A 24,547-nucleotide genomic window follows, 5' to 3' on the forward strand; every position below is an offset into this window, starting at 1 on the left:
AATCACCAAGGCTGTGCGGACCGCCCGAATATATACTTTGGACTTAGCATCAGCGTCCTTAGTATGGAGAGGTTCCTGATCGTAAGGATCCAGAATCTCCCCATCATCAGACGTCCCTTCGTCATCCTCATAAGGAGCGGACAGAGACGCCACCGGCCTTTTATGAGGCCGCATCACAGACTCCCCTTGCAACACATCCGACAAGTGCTGTACAGAACTCGTCAGGGAGTTAACCCACACTGGCTCCTGCGAACCCGGGAGCGGGGAAATAGGGAGACTGTGGGGTACCACCAATTGTCGTGGGAACCCCTGCATGGGTGACGACACCACAGACTGCTGGGACAAACCCATCGGAGTAAACGCGGGCTGCGGAGCTAACTGGCCCACTAAAGCTGTTAACGCCTGAGCGAAACAAGCCCAGGGCGGCTCCTGTACCGGTGCTGTAACCGTAATAGGCCGCGCCATGGACAAACACTGCCGGCAAAGGCCCTCCGCGCTACCCTCCCCCTCCGCTAACGGTACTTTGCACGTGGTACACTGTAGCCGGAGGGGAAAATCACTTTCAGACATGATGGCACCACGTAGGCGAGAGACCACCCTGCAGCACCGCACCGCAAGGGCTTTAGCAGAAAGAACAGGGACAGTAATAAAGCTGACAGTTTAGAGAAGAAAAGTTACAGGCAGCGCTAGCACAGTCACATACAATGCAGAGAAATAACAATTCCTGCACTAACAGCGCTGATCACTCAACTACACAGACACAGGGCCTGGTAGGACACAGCGCTGCATACACAGGCCTGAGCCACAGCGGAGGAGAGGTATGCGGGGGGACCCAGACCACGATGCTTCCTTCCAGACTTCAAGCAGCGTTCACCATGCGTTGCAGAGAAGATAGCCGCCGAGGAGCAGAGAGAAGCTGGCCTGGGGGAGGAGCGCTGACACAGGGCCAGTCAGCACAGTGCAGAGAGGGCTGTGTGCAGCGGGGGAGGCGCCGGCTGTGAGACAGGGAAGGCGCGCTCCCCTGGCATGCATTTAACCCCTGGGACGCCGCAGCGCTACCGCTCTGCTGCGGTCCGCTGTCCCAGGGGGTAGTGGAAAGCGCAGGTTCAGTACCTGGCTCCACGCTGCAGCCAGTCCCCAGGGAGCCCCCTGCCTGGGGACTTAGGACCATGTGACCAGCGGGGACCCACCGCGGGACCCCGCTGCTTACCTTTGTCCCCCTTGGATCCGGCCATGGTCCGGAACATCTGGGGTCACCGCTAGCTGTGACCCCAGATGCTCACCAGCATCCCCGGATCGGTACCGGCGTTGTGGTACCGGCGGGGGTGTAGGGAAGACAGCATTGACGTCAGGACTGACTGTCCATGCTGTACATCCAGATGTGCAGCCACAGCTGCACTGAAGAAAGCTTCAGGGGCTCTTCTAGCCCCCACTCTGACAGGTGCACCCGACGCCGGCCGGGCACCAAACTAAACTGAGGTGCCTTGGCCCGGGGGCGGGGTATAGGAGGGGGACCTAGTGCATCCTGGGAGGCTGAAAGTTTAACTCTTTAGTGCCCTGCGACTGACGTCACACCTATACCCCAAGGTATCCTCTGGATACTCTATGGACCCTGAAGTAGAAATATAGAATTTACACTTTTTTCACCTGCTATTCTGTGGAGAAAAAGTATCGCCTATTTCAGTGCCTTGACTTTTCGCATAGGCGAAAACAGAATGGAATTGAATACGGAGAAAACTAAAAAAGGCGAAAATATTGCAAAAAAATCACGCGAAAAACGGCTTTTCACTCCCAATTGAATACGGCCCTTAGTGACAAGTTGCATCCCAAATTTTGCCCTTGAAAATTAAAGTGTGCCCTCCTCAGTATTTAGCACCCTGCCCAAAAATATCCTAGAGTGAACACTACAGCATCTATACACCCAAATCCCTTTCTTAAAGGAACTATGTGCCAAAATATTATATGTAGAGTATTCTGCGCTCTGTGTGTTAATTATACTAAGCAGCTCAAATAAACATAGGATAACTTAATTACAATATACGAGCGCTAAAAATAAAACATGCTAAATAAAAAAGAAATAAAAATAAAAGAAATGAATGATAAATAAATAAGAATAAAACAATAATAAAATCATTCATTTCTATATTTATTTTTTGCATTATTTACTTTTTATTTAGCATGTTTTATTTTCAGCACTAGTATATTGTAACTATGTGCCAGAATAGCTATAAGAGAAGGAATTGCATTATTTTGCCACATAGAGCACACACTTTAGCCAACAGGGTTACTTCACCTGTTCCCTTATGCTAGGTACACACCTGTTGAAATATTTAATTTAAATGTCTGCCCAGTAGTAATGTCAGCCCAGACATATCGAGTTAAGGGTCTTGCTCCCTTTCAGGCTCAGTTAAATCTGGTGGCTGGAAAAGGCGTTCTGCAGACAATACAGACCTACAGGTAAAGAAACTAAAGTCTTAGTAAGGCCCCCCCCAAAAAAATAGTCCCAAATTTTACCAAGGATTAAAAAGCTTGTCCTGTGAGTATTAGCCCTCTGTGAAATAATAGAACCGACACATTGTGCTTGTAGACTGGCGAAACTTACCTTGTACATATCCACTCCAATACATCAAGGCGACGGACAGAGGGGGTACATAACAGCTCATGAATGCTTTGTGGCTCAGTCACATAAATTCCCTCCAGAGAAGGGCAGGACAGCTTCTGTAAGAGCAGAAAGGTACATGCTAACCGCAGGCTATGCTACATAACTAATTTGAAGAAAGAACATGAGACAAACATTGCTACTGTAGGAGATGACAGTAGGGATACTGTCAATTATAATGATATTAGAAGTCCCTGAGGAATTATATTACTTTCAAAAGGTATAAGGTAAAAAGGACAAGGTCACAGGAAGTCCAAGGTAACATCTAATACCCACAATAAATCACAATTGTGTGCATTACTCCATAGAATATAAATTAAAAAAAAAAGGTTTTCTACACACGTTCATTTATATATACACATCATTTGGTAGTTCTTAAAGAGTAAAAACAAAGTAAGCCAAAAAGTTGAAGTTAATCATGAAAATTAATCAACATTGGTGTAGCGGGATGAAATTTGCTATCTAAGGGTGAATTTACAGAAATACTATGCATTTCGCATGCAGATACGCCCGGCAGTTGCACACAGAATATAGGTATGCCGCATATAATTTTAATCAGCAGGAGCTGCCTGCGTGTCCTATTCGCATCACTTTGTGAATAAGACGCATTTGAAGGTAAAAGATGCTCGGCGCTACCGAGTCACGCCATGGTGCGTCTAGAAGGGCTGTTTAAAGTGCAAGGAAGCAAGATGTATGTGGACACATCTGTAAAGTACAGATAACTGATCTATACACTAACAGTGCATGTTTTCCATGTCTCCTTGTTGGAACACATTTATTCCTTACTGACTGCTGACATTTTAAAAGATCCATAGGTGGTTACAATTATTTAACTTGTTATTCTGTGAGGAGACCTGGAAATTATACACTGTTAGTGTGTCCCAAGGACCGAATTTGGGAAGGACCGCATAAAGGACGAAGCACTTGCTGAAGCTATACTGAAGAAAACCAATAATATGTTATGGTGTTGGCAGACGTCCCATATGGACTTCCACCATAAGATGAACCTCTTACAAATTCTATAGTAAATAGAGGTACAGTTGCATTTTCTAGCTTGAAGAAGCACTTCAATCAAGGTTGTGTCTAGGAGCATTCCCTTAGCTACTGCAACCACGGATGAGAAGACCAAAATGGAAAGATCACTATGACTCCCTTCTGCTTCTATCCTAATTATTGTAAGATATGTACAGAAAGTAGCTAGAAAAGACCCTAGGCTACCACAAATGTCGATGGTGTGACCTAAGTGAGATCACATTTCCGGCTGTCCTGGTTCGGTCAATGTGCTCTGATCTTCCTGCCACACAGATTTTTTTTTTTTTTTTTTTTCAGATAAAGCCAGACAGTACCTCTATGTTTCCTGAGAGCGGCCATGAGAGCCACTAACACCTTGTTGTCGATGGTCCTTGGGAGGAGACTGGTCATTTCTTTGCTGATGATTTTGTGAGCTCAGAATTCTTGAGTGGTGTCTAAACAAAAGTATATTTTGAAAACCTCCCACCCACAAGAGACTCATTAGAGGCTGAGATCACAGGATGGAAAAAGTTGCTCAGAACTACTGGCACCCTAATGCCAAGAATATGGCTTTCCAGGCTGACAGTTCCATGTTTCCCTGAAAATCGGTTGAGATGAAGAGAAAGAGACATCTTGTTCTCTGTTCTTTCAGTGAGTGATTCGATTTTGCCTTGGTGCTCCTTTAAATCACTGAATTAAGTTTGTCCAAAAAAAGAGGTTATTTTCATCTTCCTGTCCCTAGGATCTTTAAGGGGCCTCCATCTTCCATTGGAATAGTGGTCTTGGATGAAAAACTGCCTACAACAGCATCGGATTTAAGTACTGACCACCACCTTAAAGCTCTGAAAAGGATACATGCAATCAAATCCAGAGCCCCAACTACACTTTTTGGTGCCCTGTGCCAGAAAGAGCATTAGCGCCCACCCGATATTTAAATTAGGGACATAATGCACCCTAAAAAGGGCCAGGGAAGAGATAGGGGAGGCCAGAAGATGCTGGGGATAAAAGAAGAGGAAGCTACAAGTGAGAATGATAATAGAAAATTGACAGAACCAAGCAGCGCCCCCTGCCCTGCAGTGCCCTGTGCCATGGCACAGGTCGCACCACCCTAGTTACGGCTCTGATCAAATCTCTTGAAATTAGGCTGCTGTCTGTCCAGCTGTTCCTGTTAAAGAGATCCTTAATATCTGATTCTCACTGTTTATTATTTGAACCAGGACCACAACTTCCAGCACAATTATGATCTTCTTTTCATCATGACTGTGACTCAATTTGTGTTTCATGTTAAAAACTGTGGGTATGTTTTCTTTTATATGTGTGTAATAAATTATTTAATTTTTGTATGCTCTGCGTTTTTATTCCACCTTATTAAAACAAAAGTTTTTCACAAGTATGCCCATTATTTTCAGATATCTAATACTGGGAACCGTTACTTATGGAAACAGTACAATGATCCACTGTCACTTGGGCACTAAAGACAAGAACCCATTGATGCTCAGGAGCACAAGCTGTAAAGAATTTCAGAAGAACTGATGGAGCCAGTGACTGAGCGTTTCTGTGAAGCTATTATTCTGAGATTCACACTATTCTATGGAAATACAATATAAAGGGGGTCAATTCAATTAGTTTTGAGTTTGCGAAAGAGAACTCGCATACATCACAAAAATGTGCGAACTCGAGAGATGCGAGACTCAATTAGAAATGGCAATTTGCAGCGGGATCACGCAACTTTTCTACAAAAAAAAAAGTGACCTGGGAGAAGTGCATAAAAAAGTGGGGAAATACAGCTGGACTCCAAAAAGTGGGAACTGAGGTAGCAGGACCACATAGAAGGCTGGTAGTGGACATAAAGAAAGTACTGTATATTCTTGAAATATACCAAATGCCTATTTCTTGGTTTTTTTTTTTCTATTAATAGTGGAAAAATGATAGCCATTAAGTGTTTTTCAGCATTTCGGAGTACAGAAAAATGTTTGTAGAATGATTTTTTTTTTAGTGTTTTTATACAAGTTTGTAAAAACTTGGGGGGAAAAAAAACTTTTAACTCACATCTTTATGACGCATCCCCTTTTCGTCACTCTTGGGGGCATGCCCGGCACATACGGACATGCCGGGCAGCCATTAATGGACGGTGACTGCTGCTCTGCCGTTTCCCCACCCGCGGGACACTGCGGCCCGTGGGTGGAGGACAGAACCCACAGGCTGTTTCAGCGGGGCGCCGCCCTGGAGGGCAGGGTGCTTTCTGCCCTTCAGAAATAGGACAGGGCACGGCACCCCGCTGAAACAGCCTAGCGGGAACGCTAAACATACCTGTCCCACATCATTTTACTTTTTAAAGAAAGTCAACTGAAAAATGATGACTTCATTTGCCAAATTCCACTATATAAGCCCCTCCAAGTGCATTATTATTCATTGGAAGGAGCAGCAGCGTAATAGGGCTACAGTGCACCCTGTGCCGCCCCTGCCCACTGATCATAGGCATTGACATCGGCTTCCGATGTTTCACTACCATCAATGTTTTCCTTTCGATGGTAGTGTTTTCACCATTTGATGGTGGCTTTCCAATGGCAGCCTCCATCAAATTGTGTCTAAGTGAAGGTCATCCGATGTTAAAATACAGCTGAATTCATCTTTTTAACATCGGGTACGGTCGTGGGGTGATATTGCACTTGCGAAAACAGGGTTTTTTTGCGCATGTGATTTCATTAGTATTTTTTTCCATCAAGTTTTGATGCGATGGTTAGTTACCATCACATCAACAGTTTTGATGGCAGAAGCCCAGCCATCATTTGATGGTGGGTTTCCGATGCCCATCCCTACCTGAGCGTATGATGTCATGTCACGCAGAGGGGGCAGGGCTGACAGCCCCAGGGAGTGCAGAGGACGCTCCGAGCAGACTGCCTGCCAGGGGCGTCAAAAGAACGCTCTGATCGTTACTGCAGCAGCAATCCTTCAGGATTCCATCTCCATAGCCCTGCGAGACAGCACCGCTCGTACACCCTAGTTATGGCCCTAGGGAGGGGTGTACCAGCAGTTCTGCACTGAATCCCAACAGTTTACCTTAAACATTTTCCCTACCTAGACACCTGCTGGGGTAGGGTAGGTCGGGGTACACAGTAAAAAAAAAATGTGAATTTGCTGGGAAAACGCAATGCGAGTTTTGGAATTGAAATGCAAATGCGATTGCCGGACCCAACTCGCTCCTAATTATAATGGACCCCAAAGTCTGGTTTGTTTTTATCTTGTTTTATATTTAAATATAGGCTAAATTACTGAAAGGAGAAAAAAGTATTTGTCTGAACATGGCGCACAGAAAAAACTATTGTATGAATATTAAAAATTAATAAATCTTTATTAGGTATACATTAAAAAAAAAAGGGGGGTAATCTCAATATCAGCGAAATAAGGGTTAAAATTAAGAAAAAGGTGACAAGTAAGTGAATATATAGTGAATATATGTGCAAAAATAAAATATTTTTTGGTGTTTTTCAATTTTTTATAAAATTGCATTGGAGTCCCGCTGTGTATCTTCATTTAATCAATTATGATAGTTGTGGACTGTTATAATGGTGTAATCCAGTATTCATAACATTATTGGTTGATACTTGAAAAAACGAGCTCAAAGAAGTTATATTATTGATCCATTATTACGGAAGATATGTAACTTAATATCAATATATAATCTTAATCGAATGATGGGGGAACCCTTCTATTCAGTTATCTCGTTATATAAAGATACTTATAAACATATTCCTGAAATGGTCAGTTAGTGGTATTACTTCATTGGAACTACTAATTACGAGTAGTAAAGATGTCAAAGTATTTTCCGTCTGTCATTAAACACCAGCTGTGTGTATTACTCAGACACCTAAGATTGGTAATATCAAACATTTCGCTGTGTGCTTTTTCAAGGCAAAAAAAAGGCTTTTTTTTTTGCCTTGAAAAAGCACACAGCGAAACGCACGTCGGCACACCCGCTGTGCTCTCTTCCAATCTGTTTATACTATAATGTTGTGACTGTGTGGTTAATGAAGTTGATTGTTTGATACAGTATATTATGGCAAGTCCTACTGGAAAATACAGCGCTGTAGCTTGACAACGCTCACGAGTGAGCCAATCTGTTAATGGCAACATTGTTGCAATTTGTATATCTGTAATATTAACATTGGATAGATCCAGCTGTGATATATGACGCTGCAGTAGGAAAGAGCTCACTCCTGCTAATCTTCAATAGCAATTTAGCAGTATAGGATGCAGGAAGATCATTAATATTGCAGTGAATTGCCAACCTTTGCACATGGTTCTGGGGGACTCTTTATCTGCCATCCGAACTCGGTCATTATAATAAACTACTGAGTATGGCAAATTAAGTTTATTTAAAAAACTTTATTTATAACTCCTGAAACTGCCCCTTCACCAACTGTGTGAATCACTCCAGCTAATAAAACATGTTTGTCTATATATACAACGTGACTACCAGACTCTGATTGTATTACCAATCTTAGGTGTCTGAGTAATACACACCGCTGGTGTTTAATGACAGACGGAAAATACTTTGACATCTTTACTACTCGTAATTAGTAGTTCCAATGAAGTAATACCACTAACTGACCATTTCAGGAATATGTTTATAAGTATCTTTATATAATGAGATAACTGAATCGAAGGGTTCCCCCATCATTCGATTAAGATTATATATTGATATTAAGTTACATATCTTCCGTAATAATGGATCAATAATATAACTTCTTTGAGCTCGTTTTTTCAAGTATCAACCAATAATGTTATGAATACTGGATTACACCATTATAACAGTTCACAACTATCATAATTGAATAAATGAAGATACACAGCGGGACTCCAATGCAATTTTATAAAAAATTGAAAAACACCAAAAAATATTTTAATTTTGCACATATATTCACTATATATTCACTTACTTGTCACCTTTTTCTTAATTTTAACCCTTATTTCGCTGATATTGAGATTACCCCCCATTTTTTTTTAATGTATACCTAATAAAGATTTATTAATTTTTAATATTCTTACAATAGTTTTTTCTGTGCGCCATGTTCAGACAAATACTTTTTTCTCCTTTCAGTAATTTAGCAAACATTTATTTTTGTCAAAATGGCAGCACCCCCAATTGAAATATTGATAGTAATTTACTAAATATGGGGTATCTTATTAATTATATGTAAAGTGTGCAGATGTATTTTTGTCCTTTTGCTTTCTTTATATTTAAATATAGTACAGACATAACTAGTTCCTCAAATCTATTTTAATTTGTAAACATTTCCAATTATTAAGAAAAAAAACACTATAGTTTATTTGTGTAGGACACTGGTGTCAAACTCGGGTCCTCCAGCTGCAGTGGAACTACACATCCCAGCATGCAGTGCCACAGTTTTGCTATTAGGGCATGCTAAAACTGTGGCAGGGCATGCTGGGGTATGTAGTCTCACAAAAGCTGAAGGACCCGAGTTTGACACCACTGGTGTAGGGGGACGTTACTGTATGTATGTGCTTATGCAAACTGGCTCCAGAACTAGAGTGGACTACAAGTCCCAGCATGGCTTATTACCCAAAATGCAGTAAATCACACTGCAGCTGACATAAACTGTACAGATCACACTTGCCTAATAAATATACAGATACCTTTCTCTGACGATAAAAACAAGTCCTCACAGACATTATTACACGTGGAATACATAATCGTCTCCCCCCACTGTCCGCTATAGTCACCTGTAACCGCTCATACACGGAAACAGCCTTCCTCAGCTCCAGATCTCCCGCCATCTTTACTTTTCCCCGGCTCACATTTTGATTGGACAACGTACCAGCAGTAATCGTTTCTAAACATTCTAACGCTCCAGAGAGCTGATTGGCTGCGGTTCTTTCTTCCCGCCTATCTGTCAATGTTATTGGTCGTTACGATAGGACAATCGCTTCCCTATTGATATCCGTAGTAGTACTAGGAACAGCGCTCGCTGCGGCTGCAGTCTGCTATTGCTAGGAGGTTATTGTCTGTATACTGGCTGGCTGCGCTGCTATTGCTAGGAGATAAATGTCTGTGTACAGGGCGGGCTGCGCTGCTAAAGCTAGGAGATAAATGTCTGTGTACAGGACAGGCTGCACTGCAGTTGCAGTGTAAGTGCATTGCTAGTCTGTTAGGTACCTGATGGCAGCAATGTTTTACACATGGTACGTACAATTATTGTATGAGGTTTGGCAGAACTGCCTTCCCACAGACTACTCGTTCCCAATGTAGTTAACAAGTCTATAATATTTAGGAGCTAATTCAGACCTGCTCGCTAAGGTGCAAACTCTCGCTGCTGCCGATGATATGCAGTGGGTGCGCATGCATTGTGCAGATGCGTATGCATCGCAGTGCGCATACCTTAGCGAAAGTTCACAATGCGTTCGCTCACTGGCCCTGATTCAGAGCCGCTCGCAAAAAGCAAGCGCTCACTCTGAATCAGGGCGGCTGCTTTTTTTTTTTTTAAACGGCCTCCTAGCCGCTCAAGACCATCGCGACCATCGGGCTTGCGATGAGACCCTTGTGGTAGGGTCTCGTTCCCGCAAGCCCCAGTGAGCTTCCTGCTCTAACAGAGCAGGAAGCTCAACTACTGACATCATGTGTGATGTCAGTAGGGCCGCCCTCAAACGGCAGGCGTTCCTTTGGGAACGCCTCAGTTTGGCCAGCCACCCCCCACCCGCCTACAAAGCCCCTGAGCCCCGGAGCGATTGATTTCTCGCGCACGGGGCGCATGTGCACTGTCCGGCCATCGAACCTGCTTGCGAGCGCATAGCACTTGCGAGCGGGTCTGAATCAGGCCCACTGCACATACACAGCCCAGCAGAGTGAGTGACAGGAATCCGTTTGTAGGCCATTAAAAACGGGGGAGTAGAAGTGCAAATGCAGGCGTGCCTGAGCACCTCAATGGCGTTTTAGAGGTGTGCATAATTAAAACAGCATCATAGTAGACGTCACCTGGCTTATTTTTTACACGGAAGTGCTCGCCAGTGGCGGGCTGGGTGCCATGTGCCCCCCGGGCCGCAGCGCCATGCGGGCCACGGGCAGTCTGTGTCTCTGTGACACAGATTGCACCGCGCGTGTAGCGCTGACCGGACGGAGTTCGGTCAGCGCTACACAGTGACTGACAAACACACAGCTGCTGGCTCCGGCAGCTGTGTGTTTGTTTTGAGTGGCAGCCAATGAGAGTCTGTCAGGCTCTCACTGACTGCCGCTGCGCCCACTGCAGGAACTGCTCCATCTTCCGGCTTCTGCAGTGGGTAATGGGAGAGACGTCATATGACGTCTCTCCCATAATGCAGAGCAGCCCGGCCCGGGAGCCGGGAGGACAGACTGAGGAGCGGGGACTCAGGTAAGTGTTTTTTTAATTTATTACGTGTGTGTGTACTGTGGGAGGGGGGGACTACTACTGGGGGCACTACAAGGGGGAGAGCACTACTGGGGGCACTATAAGGGGGGGAGACTACTACTGGGGGCACTACAAGGGGGAGAGCACTACTGGGAGCTCTACAAGAGGGATTACTACTGGGTGCACAACAAGGGGGGCTACTACTGGAGGCATTACAAGGGGGGGATTACTACTGGGGGCATTACAAAGGGGGGGACTACTACTGGGGGCACTAAAGGGGGAGAGAACACTACCGGGGGCACTACAAGGGGGGCGAGCACTACTGGGGGCACTAAAAGGGGGGGACTACTACTGGGGGCACTACAAGGGAGGGATCTACTACTGGGGGCACTACAAGGGGGGGATCTACTACTGGGGGCACTGCATAGGGGCTTACTACTGGGGGCACAAGGGGCACTGCACAGGGGACCACTACTGGGGGCACTGCATAGGAGGATCACTACCGGTGGCCTGTATAAGGGGGTCCTCTCCTGGGGCACAGGGGGCACTGCATATGGGCACCACTACAGGGGGCTGCGCCATATCTTTATTTTTACTTTTTAATTTCATATGGACCCGCCTCCTCCCTGGAACACTTGAATGGGGGGGGCGCCTAAGCACGCACATGCTCTGGGCACCCTGGCTACACGCTACTCCTCTGCCAGGGCCACCTGCATGCATTTGCCCCCCAAGGCTAAAAGTTGCCAGCCAGTCCCTGGGGCTCGCAGTGCTTGCTGCACTGTTTGCAATTGCGTCTGTGAATAAGCCGCACTGCGCGTGTGCAGTGATTGCATTGCGATTGCACAGAGGATCCCATCACAAAGTAACTGACAAGTTGTCAGCGTTTTGGGGTGGTAACGGGGAGCAGATTTGCCGACATGCTGGCAGCCCCCTCCGGGAGGGGGCAGCCAGGTAGGTCAAGCAGCCATGTAGGTCAAGCGGCCAATATGCCCAGCCATGCCCCCTATGGTGCAGCATAGGGGGCGTGGCTGGGCATATTACCCGCTAATGGGGACGGAGCAGGTGGCGTGGCTACGAAATCGCACCATTTTGGCCCCACCCCTGCTACACAGTGCATTGTGAAGCAGGGGGTGGGGTCATGATGCCGAGAATTGCGTCATCGACCCCCACCCCACTGCAAGTGTTTTTGTGGAAAATTGCGGGGGGAGGTCCGGGGGGTCGGGTGCCAGCCGGGAAGCTTACTTAATTTTCTGGGGGGCCAGAAGCGGCACCTGATTTTCAAGAGGTTCACGCCAAAATCGAGAGAGTAGGTAAGTATGGGGAGTGGTCAGAAAAACGCAAGCGTGCCTGTCCGTTTAAACGCTATTACATGGGCATGCATAAATTAGGCAATGCAAGTGCATGCGCAGCTCTGCGTGTCAGAAGAGCTGCCGAGTCTGCGGCTGGTCGGACCAGCCGCAAGGGCAAGATGGCCGCTCAATGTGCGCAGATGTTACCGATGTTTACGCTGGTAAGCGACAATGTACGCAGGTAAGAAGGCAGCCGTCTATGCTCGGTGGATCTTTTGAACCATTAGCATATTTTTGCAGCTGCATTCCATACGAAATCGCTGCTGAGAACGCATTAGCGCCCATCTCTGAATCAGGCCCACAGTGAGGAACAACATAGCAGCTAATTATTGCATACTGACCTGTGGCAACACTACAGCTATATAGTTATTGATCCTTGTTTCACAGTGAAACTTAGGAGGTGGACACAATTGAGAATTGTGGGGACTATAGGTTGTGGATTTTATACCATTAGTACTGTATGTGTTGGCCCCATGTGGACTGATTCATATATACATAAATTCTAAATTGAAGGTTATACTTCCTTACTTAGGGCCTGATTCAGAGCCGCTCGTAAGCGGCCGCTCGTTCGTTCCGAGCGATGTTAGCCCAACTGCGCATGCGTACGGATCGTTATACGCATGCGCTAACCAGTCAGTGCGGCCGAAATTCATGTGCTCGCAAAATAGCGAATGCCTGCTATTTTGAGTGACAGAAAGAGGCGTATGTGGGTGGTAACAGGGGAAGGTGCTTGAAAACGGGGAGTGGAAATCAGAACGCAGGCGTGCTTAAAGGTCAAAACGGGCGTTTTATGGGTGTGCATATTTAAAACAGCAGCGTCATTGACCACGTCACTGGGTTATTTTATAGTCAGAACTGCTCGCAAAATTGTGGTAGCAAACACCAACCCCAAGAATAGCGAGCAGTTCATACCCTTGTCGATGTACTCGATTAATCTAATAAATAGCGGACATGACGTAGGATGCGAGCGGCCAGGGGGCGTATTTTTCCAAAAAACGAACGCAAGTTTTGTTCGCTCGTTCAGACATAGAGGCGTGAACAGACCGCAAACAGCGAACGGTTCATTTGAATAGCCACCCCTAGTTTTAGAACGAACGACCGCAAATAGCGAGTGGCTCTGAATGAGGGCCTTAGTCCTAATCAGTGGTGTCACAACAGAGGTGCTGCCCACATCCGGGTGTCATCCGCCGAGGGGTGACACCAAGGTGCAGACTACCCCTCAGCGACAGGAGCCGGGTGCTGCACTGTAGCATTAAGTGCAGCACTTAGCTCCTGACACTGTGAGGGAGCCGACAATGCACACAGGGTAGTCTGCACCTTTGGCACCACCCCCCCCTGACCGGAGGCCACGCCCCTTTTCGGCTGCTCGTAGCTTGACCGAGCGCGCAGCAACTCTCTCCGCACCGGGTGACACTGCGGGGAGGGTCGCCACTGGTGCTAATAAAACATTTATTTGATTTTATATACCTGTGTCTTGGCTCACCAGCTGTAACGCGCACCCTTAAGTGGAGTGATTAATTATTCCACTTGCTCAGCCCGGCGCACAGCCAATGGGGGGCGCGATCAGCGTGATCGCTCCCCCCTTTGGCATAGGAGACTGCTCAGGCTGCTGCTTTAGCATCCTCGGACAGTCTCTCAGTGCAGCTTGGGCTGCTGTGGATGGGGAGCTGTGCCGGAGTCGGGTAAGTAGTACCCGCTCGCGGCTCCCCTCCCCGCAACCCTGTGTATGGGCGATCAGCTGATCACCCGTAGACACTTGCCGATGGACAGATATGTCTGCAGACATCTGTTCATTGGCTGTGCAGCACAGCCAATGCGATGTGTCTGTGAATGACGTTGTTCACAGACATCGTCTGTACACACTGGCTGACGGGGGCACGATATATTGGCCGTTCAATCGATTGGCCAATATATTGGCCAGTGGGCCTAATTCAGACCCGTTTGCGAGCGCAGGACGCTCACAAGCGGGTCGATGGTGCCCTAATGCGCATGTGCACGACGGAGGGAGCTCCATCGTGCGCATGCGCGAGACCCGCATAGCGACAGCCAAGCTGTCGCAATGGGTCTCGCACCAAAGGGGGCGTGCTGTCGATGGTGACTGACAGCACGCCCCCTTTGGTGGGCGTGCCGGGGGCCTGGCTGCCAGACGGAGGCGTTTCCATGGGAACGCCTACCGTCTGGGTCTGGCCCCACTGACATCACTAGTGATGTCAATGGGAGTGATTTTGGCTCTGATAGAGCCAAAATCACTCCAGGGCTTGCGGCAGACGAGACCCTACCGCAGGGTCTCGTCGCAAGCCCGATGGTCGCGATGGTCTTGACCGAAAGCTCTCCCACTGACATCACTTGTGATGTCAGTGGGGCTGCCCCCAGACGGTAGGCGTTCTCATGGGAACGCCTCCATCTGGGCAGCCACCCCCCCCGGCCCGCCCACCAAAGGGGGCGTGCGGTCACTCAACATCGACAGCACGCCCCCTTTGGTACGAGACCCGGAGCGTCGGATTGGGCTCCGTTGTGCGCATGCGCTCTGGGCCACCATCGACCCGGTTGCGAGCGCTGAGCGCTTGCGACCGGGTCTGAATCAGGCCCTCTGTCTGCTAACACTGCTTAGTAAATAGACCCCTAAAGGTTAGAGAAGCACTCGAGCACCCTCCCCATTTGATCCAGAGATGAAATGTCAATATGTTAGAATGTCGACATATTGTCCCTAGTGGCCCAGCGGTGACTTACCTGCTCCCAACAGCAGGCGCAACGTCCTCTGGGTCCTGGCGGACACTTGACTACAACTTCCAAGTCAGACCTCTGATCCTCCGGCGCCTGTGTCAGCATTTCTTCCCTAATCCTTACCCCTAACTCTTCCTCTAGTGCCCAATCTTAGCCTCCCCCCCCCACAGCCTATTTCTAACACCTCCACTCAGCCCAATCCTAACCCATCCCCCTGCAGCCTAACCCTCGCAGCCTAACCTAATGTCGACATTCTGACAATGTAGACATTACACCTGATGACATTCTGAGAATGTCGACCCATCTGTCTATTTTAACAACGTTGATGTCATAACTGCCGACATTGTGGTGTCATTGTCGTTCTTTTGACTACATTCCCAAAAAATGTTTCCTTTCTTTAGATCAGTTTCCCCAATGCTTCTTTATTTAAACATCTTATCAATTCCACACACCCACTTTGCTCAGTCAATGCCTGCCACCTCTGCTCCCAAATGATTACGGCGTCGGACCCGGGTCCCTACTGGACCCCTTCAACAAGCCCAGGCCTGGATAATTAGTACCCAATCACTACCCCCCCCTTTCTCGGTGCCCCTGAGCATAACAAACTTTGTGGGCCACATAGCAAGATCTTAAAAGGGTCCCCCAGAGGTAAAAAACAACACATACATTTGCCCACATAGACCCCATTCAGATTATGCCACACAGAGCCCATTCAGGTTATGCCACACAGTAGTATCCCTTATACACATTATGCCACGCAGTAGTAGTGCCCCTTATACATTATGCCACACAGTAATTCCCCTTACACATTATACCACACAGTAATGCCCTTTACACATTGTTCCACACAATAGTAGTGCCCCGTACACATTATTCCCCCACCCCAGCAATTCACCTCCCTGTGTCATTCCAGCAGCCTCTTGCCTCCCCCTGTGTGCCATCAGCAGACATTAGGAGTGGGTTTGGGGCCGGGTCGCCAGCTAATTGCAGCAGCAGAGGTGGACACACAGCACGCAATTTGAATCTGGCGCCGGTTGAGAGCCAATTGGAGCTTGCGGACCTGCAGCCAATCTAGATCCACCACTACTGATTGGCTGCCAGTTCACGAGCTCTGATTGCCTCGGAACCGTCGATGCTGTCTCTCCATGACTGCCTGCCAGTCAACATTGCTGACCAAATCCACATTGCTGACATCCGGGCCCCGTCAATGGCCCACCTTGTGTACGTGACTTGGTACAGGGGGAGCAGCGGGCCACAGAGGCAATTCGGGCACCATAGCAGCTTCAGCCCTTGCACTCACGGTAGTTACACCACTGTTTGCATGCATGTTCTTTTCAGGATCAATGGAATGGGGTTATAGGCGAGGACAATGTAAATAAATAAAGGCTTTAGGTGTACTTTAGGGTCCAGTCTTCAACCCGGGCAACGCCGGGTATCCCAGCTAGTAATGAATAATAATAATGCAAATTAATAATAATAATAATAATAATGAAGCTCTTACTCTGATTCCACTACACTGGCAAAACCGGAGATTAGTAAAGGGTACACACTAGCCGATACTGTATGTCGTTCGAGCAACATGATGGGTACATCCTCTAGTGTGTACCCATGATATGTGCACTCCTGCGGCTCGTTGGCAACATTGCCCGTTGGCCCTACAGCAGGAGCGACGGGGGATGTCGCTAACGATTTCATGCTGCAGAATGACACGTCCCTCCCCCTCGTAGGACCCGGCATCGGCAAGTGTGTATGCACTTGCCGCATGCCGGGTCCCGGTGATATCGCGCTGGGGGTACACATCAGCTAATGTGTGCCCAGCTTAACTTGGTTTTAATGAATACTTCAAGACTGCTGCCATGAGTTGCCTAATCAAGGTGACAAATATAATTTTACAACTACAAGACTACAATAACATATTAAATCCATGTAAAAAGGCTACTCGATGCACCAGATGGCTGCAGTGATCTGCTCACGTCACATGATCACAGAACCATACATTCCAGTTATACAATGACAATGCTACTACTTCTATAAACATACTGTATACAGTAATAGCAAAGTTGGCCTCTAAGGTCTTTTGAAAAACATACATGACCTCCACCACATTGATTAATTTTCTTGATTACGCTTCTTGTTTACTGAGAGAAAAATAGAAAGGAAACTTGTCAGGTGGGACATTGACTTTTTTTTCTCACAGTATCGCTCAGTGTTCTACTGTATATAAAAGCAAACCATTGTACGTGTCTACAAACAGTCGTTACTGTTCCTGTGGATTTTCAATATCCAGATACATCCATCACAGGTAATGAAAATGCTTTTTTTTTTTTTTAAACTCTGTACATGCATATTTGTACATTTGTGGCTATACACACTTACAGAATGGCATCACATCATTTTGAATACAAAACAAACAAGTGTTAATTTTAAAGGGATGATTTTTTTAAATACATAAGCAATGCAAATACATGTACAGACTTTTACATAATATGCTGGTTCTGATGTCATCATTTCAGTGTTCATAATGAAAAAAATAGTACTATAAATTATTACTGGTGTTAGAAAGTACGTATCTATAAACAGCCATAGAAGAGATATAGGGCCTGATTCATTTCCGATCGCCACTGCGATTACGCACGTAATCGGACGATTGTTGCGTACTGCGCATGCATCACAGGGTGCGTACACGAGCTGGCCACTGCGATGGGGACCCACCGTTTGTGGAAGGTGACGGGGGGTGGGTTTGGGGAAACGCAGGCGTGCCAGTGTGCTTGGACTCCATTGCATGGGCGTGCATAAATTATCCACTGCGATGACGTACGCAGCTTAAGCACTCATAGCGTGCAATGAAGTTAGCAATTACTGAGTAAGGTCAGAGCTTGTGCAAGTGTGCGTGAGGCTGCGATGGTACTCGATTGTACCGATGATTTTGCAGTCTTGCTAAACATTACAGATGTGTGTAAGGTAAAGTGGGCGTCCTTATGTTAGGCTGCGATGGCATAGCGATTGCAATGGATTAGCATACTATCGCAGTTGAACTGCGTGCGTAATCGCAGTTGCAAACGGTAGTGAATCAGGCCCACAGACTTTTGATACCCCTAGAAGGGTTGCATTATCCAGTGTATACATGCATTAATATACAACCTTCACAAACCACTATAACTGAATACAGCAGCAGATGCATTGTGGTAGTTGTAGTCCAAAAGCGACAGACGAGACAAAGGACCTCATTCAGAGGCGGTCGTTAGTTGCAAGCGGTCGCCCTGAATCAGGGCGGCCGCTTGCATCCTGAACGACCGCCTCCTTGTCGATTGCTAAGCTGTTGGTTAACACCCACAGCTCTAGTGACCGACATGGGTGAGGTTGGGTCTGGGCACTCGTAAGCCCCATGGAGCTTCCTGCTCTGATCGAGGAGGAAGCTACCCACTAACATCAGCAATGATGTCAGTGGGGCCGCCCACAAACGGCAAGCGTTCCGGCGGGAACGCCTCCGTTTGGGCAGGCACGCCCGCTGCCTGCCTCCCAAACGGGGCGTGCTGTCACCCACCATCGACAGCTCGCCCCGTCTGCTGTGAGACCCCTAGCGACGGAGCGTCCGTCGCTAGCCGGGTCTCGCGCATGCGCACGACGGAGCAGGCTCCGTCGTGCGCATGCCCAGTGGGGCAACATCGAGTCAGTTGCGAGCGCTCAGCGCTTGCGACCAACTCTGAATGACCCCCAAAGTTCTGCCGTGGATTTTAAACAATACTGTTCTGTAACCCTATACATCTGCACAGCTGGCAGTCTGCCACTGGATTCCTAAACTAATTTCATCCTCTGGATAGTTATTATTAGTTTTCACCTATTCATTTTACAGAGCAGTTGAATACACCTTGAAAATACTATTATACTGTCTTTTACTTGCACTTAGGAAACATGAAATCGATGTTACTTGTGGTGCTGGCAGCCTGCTTTCTGCAGTCGTGTTTTACCTTAAAAATCGCCTCCTTTAACATTGAAAGGTTTGCAGTTGACAAGGTTGATGACCCCGTTGTTTTAGGTTATCTTATCGAGGTAAGAATGTGGGTTATATCTACGGGATAATGGTTTATATAATGTCTATAAAATGTTTACAGGCTAATAAAGCCTATTTATTAAAAATGTGATAGGGCTAGTTTTCTAATTGGCGCTTATTGCCTATTGCCATAGTTTATTAATAAAATATCAATGGGGCAACTGTTTGATATATATATATACTGTATGTGCTGCTAAGCCTTATGCTGTGGTTATACTTATAAACTGCGCCACAAAATGAATCGCCGCCATCCCATGACCCCTGTAAGCAGGGGCGTTTCTAGAGAGGAGGGGGGGCGTGTGCAGTCTCCGACATGGACCCCCTCCTCTCTGTCCGGCGGCCGACAGCGCACTGATCTGTGCGCGGCCAGCGCCGGAGTTATAGACTCTGGGCACTAGAGTGCACAGAAAGTCTATAGAGTAAGCGCAGGTCACCGGGAAAATGGCAGTGGCGGCCATTTTCCCTGTACTGTGCATGCGCAAACGACGGGAAAATTGTCGCGGCGGCCATTTTCCAGTCACTTTTACAGTGCCGGACCCCCGCTCCAACGTGGGACTCGGGAGAGGTAAGTAACACCCTGCACCCATTATAGATACGCCCCTGCCTGTAAGCCAAGGACGGCTGGGAGGCTCGTTGATGGGAACAGAATCCATACATATAGAAACATGTGAAATGCATGGGAGACCAAAGTCAGGCCTGTATGTTGAGTGACACATGTCCGAAGATACTGTATGTCCAAATCAAAACATACAGTATTTCTGACGCGTGCAATACTTATATTACAGAACCACAGCTTAACAATGGGCCTGATTCAGCGTTAATGCTGCTGCTGCATCTTTGTACGCAGCTGCTGCACGAAAATATGCAAATGTCGCACACGGCTGAAGATGTACAGCGACGCCCACCTGCTGCTTTGCAAGTCCATGCATCTGCGTACAAAGGCACAGCATTGGTCGCAGATCCTTCGATTATCGCTCTTCTGAGTAACCCTATGGTCGCAAAGAATGGCCGCAGGAACTGTGGTGCAGGAGCCATTTTTCTTGTGTATGCAAACGCAGGATGTGACACGCCCCCGAAATGATCATGACACATCTGCGTTCTTTGCCGACCCCCCCCCAGGTACCTCCCCCAAATGCTCCCTGACTGCTAATCGTACAGCGAGTAAAAAGTTGCTGCGAGTGACTGCGGTAATGTATCTTGGCATACGTCAGACACATGCGCAGTTTGCTGATAATTGCTCATCTCTGTAAATATCGGCATTGCGTACATCTCTGAAGCAGGCCCAATGTCATTGGTAAATGTGAACGCTTCTTTGCCCCATCTATACACAATTTTGGTATTTACCAAAATTTGTCAATAAGGCTGAATTAATGTAGTTGCTTTTCACGGCGATAAAAAATCACTTAACACTGCAAACTATAAATAAAACACTCAGCCGCTGTATGGTAATGGTTAACTTATCGCTATTTGGGCCAGTCTGACATGTGACTCATCTACCCAGCTAACGGGCTGGGCACGAGATCCCGGTGGCCGGGATGCCGACGGTCAAATTACCGACAGCAGCATCCTGGCAGTCAGAATCCAGATGCCTACAGGCAAGTACCCCTACCCTAAACCCTAACCCTCCCAACCCCGCAGCCTAACTCTAAACCCAAGCCTAATACTTACCGTCCGGATGCAAGCGGTCGGGATTGTGGAGCCGGCGATTAAGGACTGTGGGGGCCCCTGGGCAACAAACGTGTGGGAGCCCCCTTTGATAAAAGTTGTGTATGTATATATAAATATATATACATACACACATGTGTATATATATATATATATATATATACATACTCATATACTGTATGTGTATATATATATATATGTATATATTTTAACATATACATGTTTAAATATATATACACACGCAAACCTACATCGGGCTGCCTGCCTGATATGTGTGTGTCTATATACATACATATATTGATATATATATATATATATATTTTGTATATGACACACACACATATATATATAAATATATAGTATATACACAAGCAAACATACATCGGGCTGCCTGCCTGATGTGTGTGTGTGTGTCTATATATATATATATGTATATATGTATTTATATATATATCGCCACACATACATATATAGACATAGACAAATACACACAAACACAGATACACATCCAGTATATACCAGTGTTTCCCAACCTCGGTCCTCAAGGCACACTAACAGTCCAGGTTTTAGTGATATCCATGAATGAGCATAGATGGGTAAATCAAAATAACTGGGGTACTAATTAGGACATCTGTGCTCAAGTATGGCTATCCTTAAAATCTGGACTGTTAGTGTGCCTTGAGGACCATGGTTGGGGACCCCTGGTATATACATGAATGCTGCTTACTTTAGAGGCAGCAGGCCAGCAGCATAAGGGGGCGGAGCCAAGTGCAGGGGGTGGGGCTTAATCGTGGGCCGTGGCTCGGTTACGATTAAAAATAATTCCTGCTGATGGTGCCGGGGACAGAGTGGGGCGGGGCCCTAGGTGTGGGGGCCCCAGTCGCTCTCTCCCTATAATCCGGCCCTGGGAGCCGAGATTGTGACCGCTGAAAGGAATAATGACCCTCTTATGTAGAGGGTGAAACCCTGTCTCCAGCAAAAATAGTACTTTTCACTCCTTTAATATGTAGACCCCATGATGTAGTGAGGTGTCTTATATGAGGGAGAATAGTGTCCGGACAGTGTGATCAATACATATGAATGTTATTTTCCTTATAAAATGTAAAGAAATGAAAAGAGCCCCACATCCTTATTTTTGTGTTTATAAATCCAATGATAACATTCTTTCCTGCAGTAATACAAATGAAAATGACAAGTAACAAATCTGAATAGTGCTGCTGGGGCCGTCATCACCTCCTCCACCATCACGCATCTTTATTCTTGTCCACTTCTCCACTCTTTAGAAGCTTTGATAAATCTTGTCCTTCCCCAGGGGGCATGCTATACATTCCCTTACAGTGCAAAAGCTAATCTTCTCTGCTCCTGATCACCTCTGCAAGCACAAGGACCTACACACTAGTCTGACTATGGACGTATTTTGGTAGGCATGACTAGTAGGAAATTCTGTATATTTCCACTTCAAGGGTTATTTATTGCTGTGATCAGGGGCTAGCCGGAAACTATTAGCCTGGGTGACTAGCAGGGCCGGCTCGAGGCATGTTCGACCAGTGCAGCCGAACAGGAGCGACACTCCATAGAGGACACATCCCTCCCAACAATTCCGATTTCGAAGTGTCCCGCGGGATGTCGGGAGGTTGGGCACCTCCACCGCCGCAGCTACACGCGGCATCCATTCAGGGGTGCCGAGAGGTGGGGGGGAGCAGGTACAAATTACCCGGGCTTCCTGAGGGGGCCGGCGAGGGCCCGGGTCGACGCCGGCACCCCTCCCTCACAGCAGCCCAGCCACAGCAGTCTCCTATGCCTGTGGGGGGGAGTGATCACACTGATCGCGCCCCCCCTGGCTTTGCGCCGGGCTGAGGGGGCTCTGGACGTCCCCCTCGCCAGTGAGCAGCGCCACTTTGTGGCGCTGAAAATATGTTTTTTTCACGAAGGGGGTATGGCCACTCCTCCTGCCATTAAGCCACGCCCCCTGTAGCCCGGGCCCACCGCGGCTCTTGGCGGGCCTGCATCCGTTTACTGCAGGAAGAGGGCTGGGGGCAGCCCAGCTACTGAAGGAGTGCTGGGCTCACCCCCAGCCTGATGCTAAACAGGAGGCGTGCCATATGGTCACGCCCTCAAATAGCGTAATCCAGGGAGTGTGGCCTATGGTAATTAGGTAAAGCCCCCTTTTCAGTCGCGCGCGGCTTGGTTAACGGACGCCTCAGTCCCGTTCTGCACATGGTCCAGCCCAGCCTATTTGGGAGTCTTCTATGCTCTATGGGATCGATCTAATTATGTGTGAGTTCCTCATGGCGTAAGTGTGGCTGTATGCTGCACTTACGGCACTGCTGGACTCACATAGTTTTGTTCGCAGCCCCATAGGGCTGCGAGCTAAAATGTGCAGTCCGGGATGAGATCAGGCAGCGAGGGGCGAATTGTACGCCATTACAACGGCCCCCTTCGCTCCTAATTGGATCAAAAAACATAAGATAGTAGACACTGCACTTCCAGCGCTAATCAAGATACTCAATACTTATAACCACAAATTTATATAATGATCCTTTTTCAGCGTTCATCATTACAGGAGTAATGTAGCATAAGTAACTCATATGTATTCCATCCTCATTGATATCACATGTCCACATGGAATAAAAAAAAGAAGAAGAATGTATACAAGTGAAGTACAATTTAATAAAACATAAAACATCAACTGATACAGATATCCTCAATGGCTGAATGACAACAATTACCAGCTAGTAGTAAAGAGCTGATAACGGTCAGTTCTTGTGAGCATGTGGAGATGTCATATCCCAGCGACTGTCCCTATCGTATCTCAGCGACTGTGCCGGGGCATAAGCTGTCAAAAGTCAAAAGTTTGTCATCAGGTGGGATCCCAGTACCAGGCACCAATGCATTTCAACCCTTAGCTAGGGTCTTTTTCAAGGTGTAATCCAAAGCAGGAATAATCTCCTCAATTCCCAAAACCCCCTATATACACAGTCCAACCTATCCGCACGGAAGAGCATAAAACCCCTTCAATAGCTGTACCTAGAAGTGATGTGAGTGAGGGCGGAAGTGGAGATTTCTGCCCACACTTTCCACAAAAATAAGAAAGTTGGCCCCTTGCGGGCTCGCATCTCTATGGGCACGGTGGCTCGCTTCGCTCACCACAAGAATATATTCCCCCTCTATGCCCACTTGGATGGTAGGGAATGACGTTGGACACTGGCAGATGACGTCATCGTACATCTACGGAAGGGGATCTATCTCTACCCCTATCTGCACGGCACAGGCATGGTGCCTATGCATTAATCTACTACAAGTTCCGTGACTTCTTGATGTGCCTGGCCAATCACAAACTCCCTATGAGGCATGTGCTTCCTCTTTACTGCCCATCACCTAAGTAACCAGGGTGCTCCTTCAGTAACTTTGTATATGGGTTGCGCGATGTCACTTCCGGTCCGTAGTCATAGCAGCCGGAAACATCTGCATCCGCCTCTTCTTAGTTTGTTAGGGCGGTCTGAACTTCGTCATCGTGTTTTTCCCAATTCAAATAATCATGGAAGGTGCCCGTGCTTGGTTATATGGTTGAGTAGTTGACGGTCGATCTGAGGTCAAATGTCTTCATAAAGTGCTGAGTGCCTCTTGGTCCATTTCTGAAACATGGAAACACAAAAAGTGTGCTTTCCAACTTCTCCCTTTCTCTCCTTCTTCCTGATTTCTT

General features: G+C 47.1%; 2 protein-coding genes across 3 annotated transcripts in view; one reads left to right on the top strand and one right to left on the bottom strand.

Annotated features, from left to right (window-relative positions):
• HAUS7 (HAUS augmin like complex subunit 7) overlaps positions 1-9,522 on the bottom strand; it is a 46,147-nt gene extending 36,625 nt beyond the window's left edge. Inside the window, exons 1-2 of one of the 2 annotated variants that reach the window (XM_088462912.1) lie at positions 9,416-9,522; positions 2,603-2,718 (exon numbers count right to left, since the gene is read on the bottom strand). In XM_088462912.1, coding sequence (XP_088319038.1) covers positions 2,603-2,718; positions 9,416-9,469 — 170 coding nt within the window. In that variant the 5' untranslated portion in view covers positions 9,470-9,522. The other variant, XM_088462913.1, reaches the window with a different exon arrangement.
• A 9,518-nt stretch (positions 9,523-19,040) lies between these two features.
• LOC148443375 (deoxyribonuclease-1-like) overlaps positions 19,041-24,547 on the top strand; it is a 62,877-nt gene continuing 57,370 nt past the window's right edge. The window contains exon 1 of the mRNA XM_088462907.1: positions 19,041-19,178. Within this exon, the coding sequence (XP_088319033.1) occupies positions 19,041-19,178 (138 nt within the window). The remainder of the gene's footprint in view (positions 19,179-24,547) is intronic.

Source organism: Taudactylus pleione, unplaced genomic scaffold (assembly GCF_031769625.1).
Source record: "Taudactylus pleione unplaced genomic scaffold, aTauple2 ptg001288l, whole genome shotgun sequence".
Classification (NCBI taxonomy): Eukaryota; Metazoa; Chordata; class Amphibia; order Anura; family Myobatrachidae; genus Taudactylus; species Taudactylus pleione.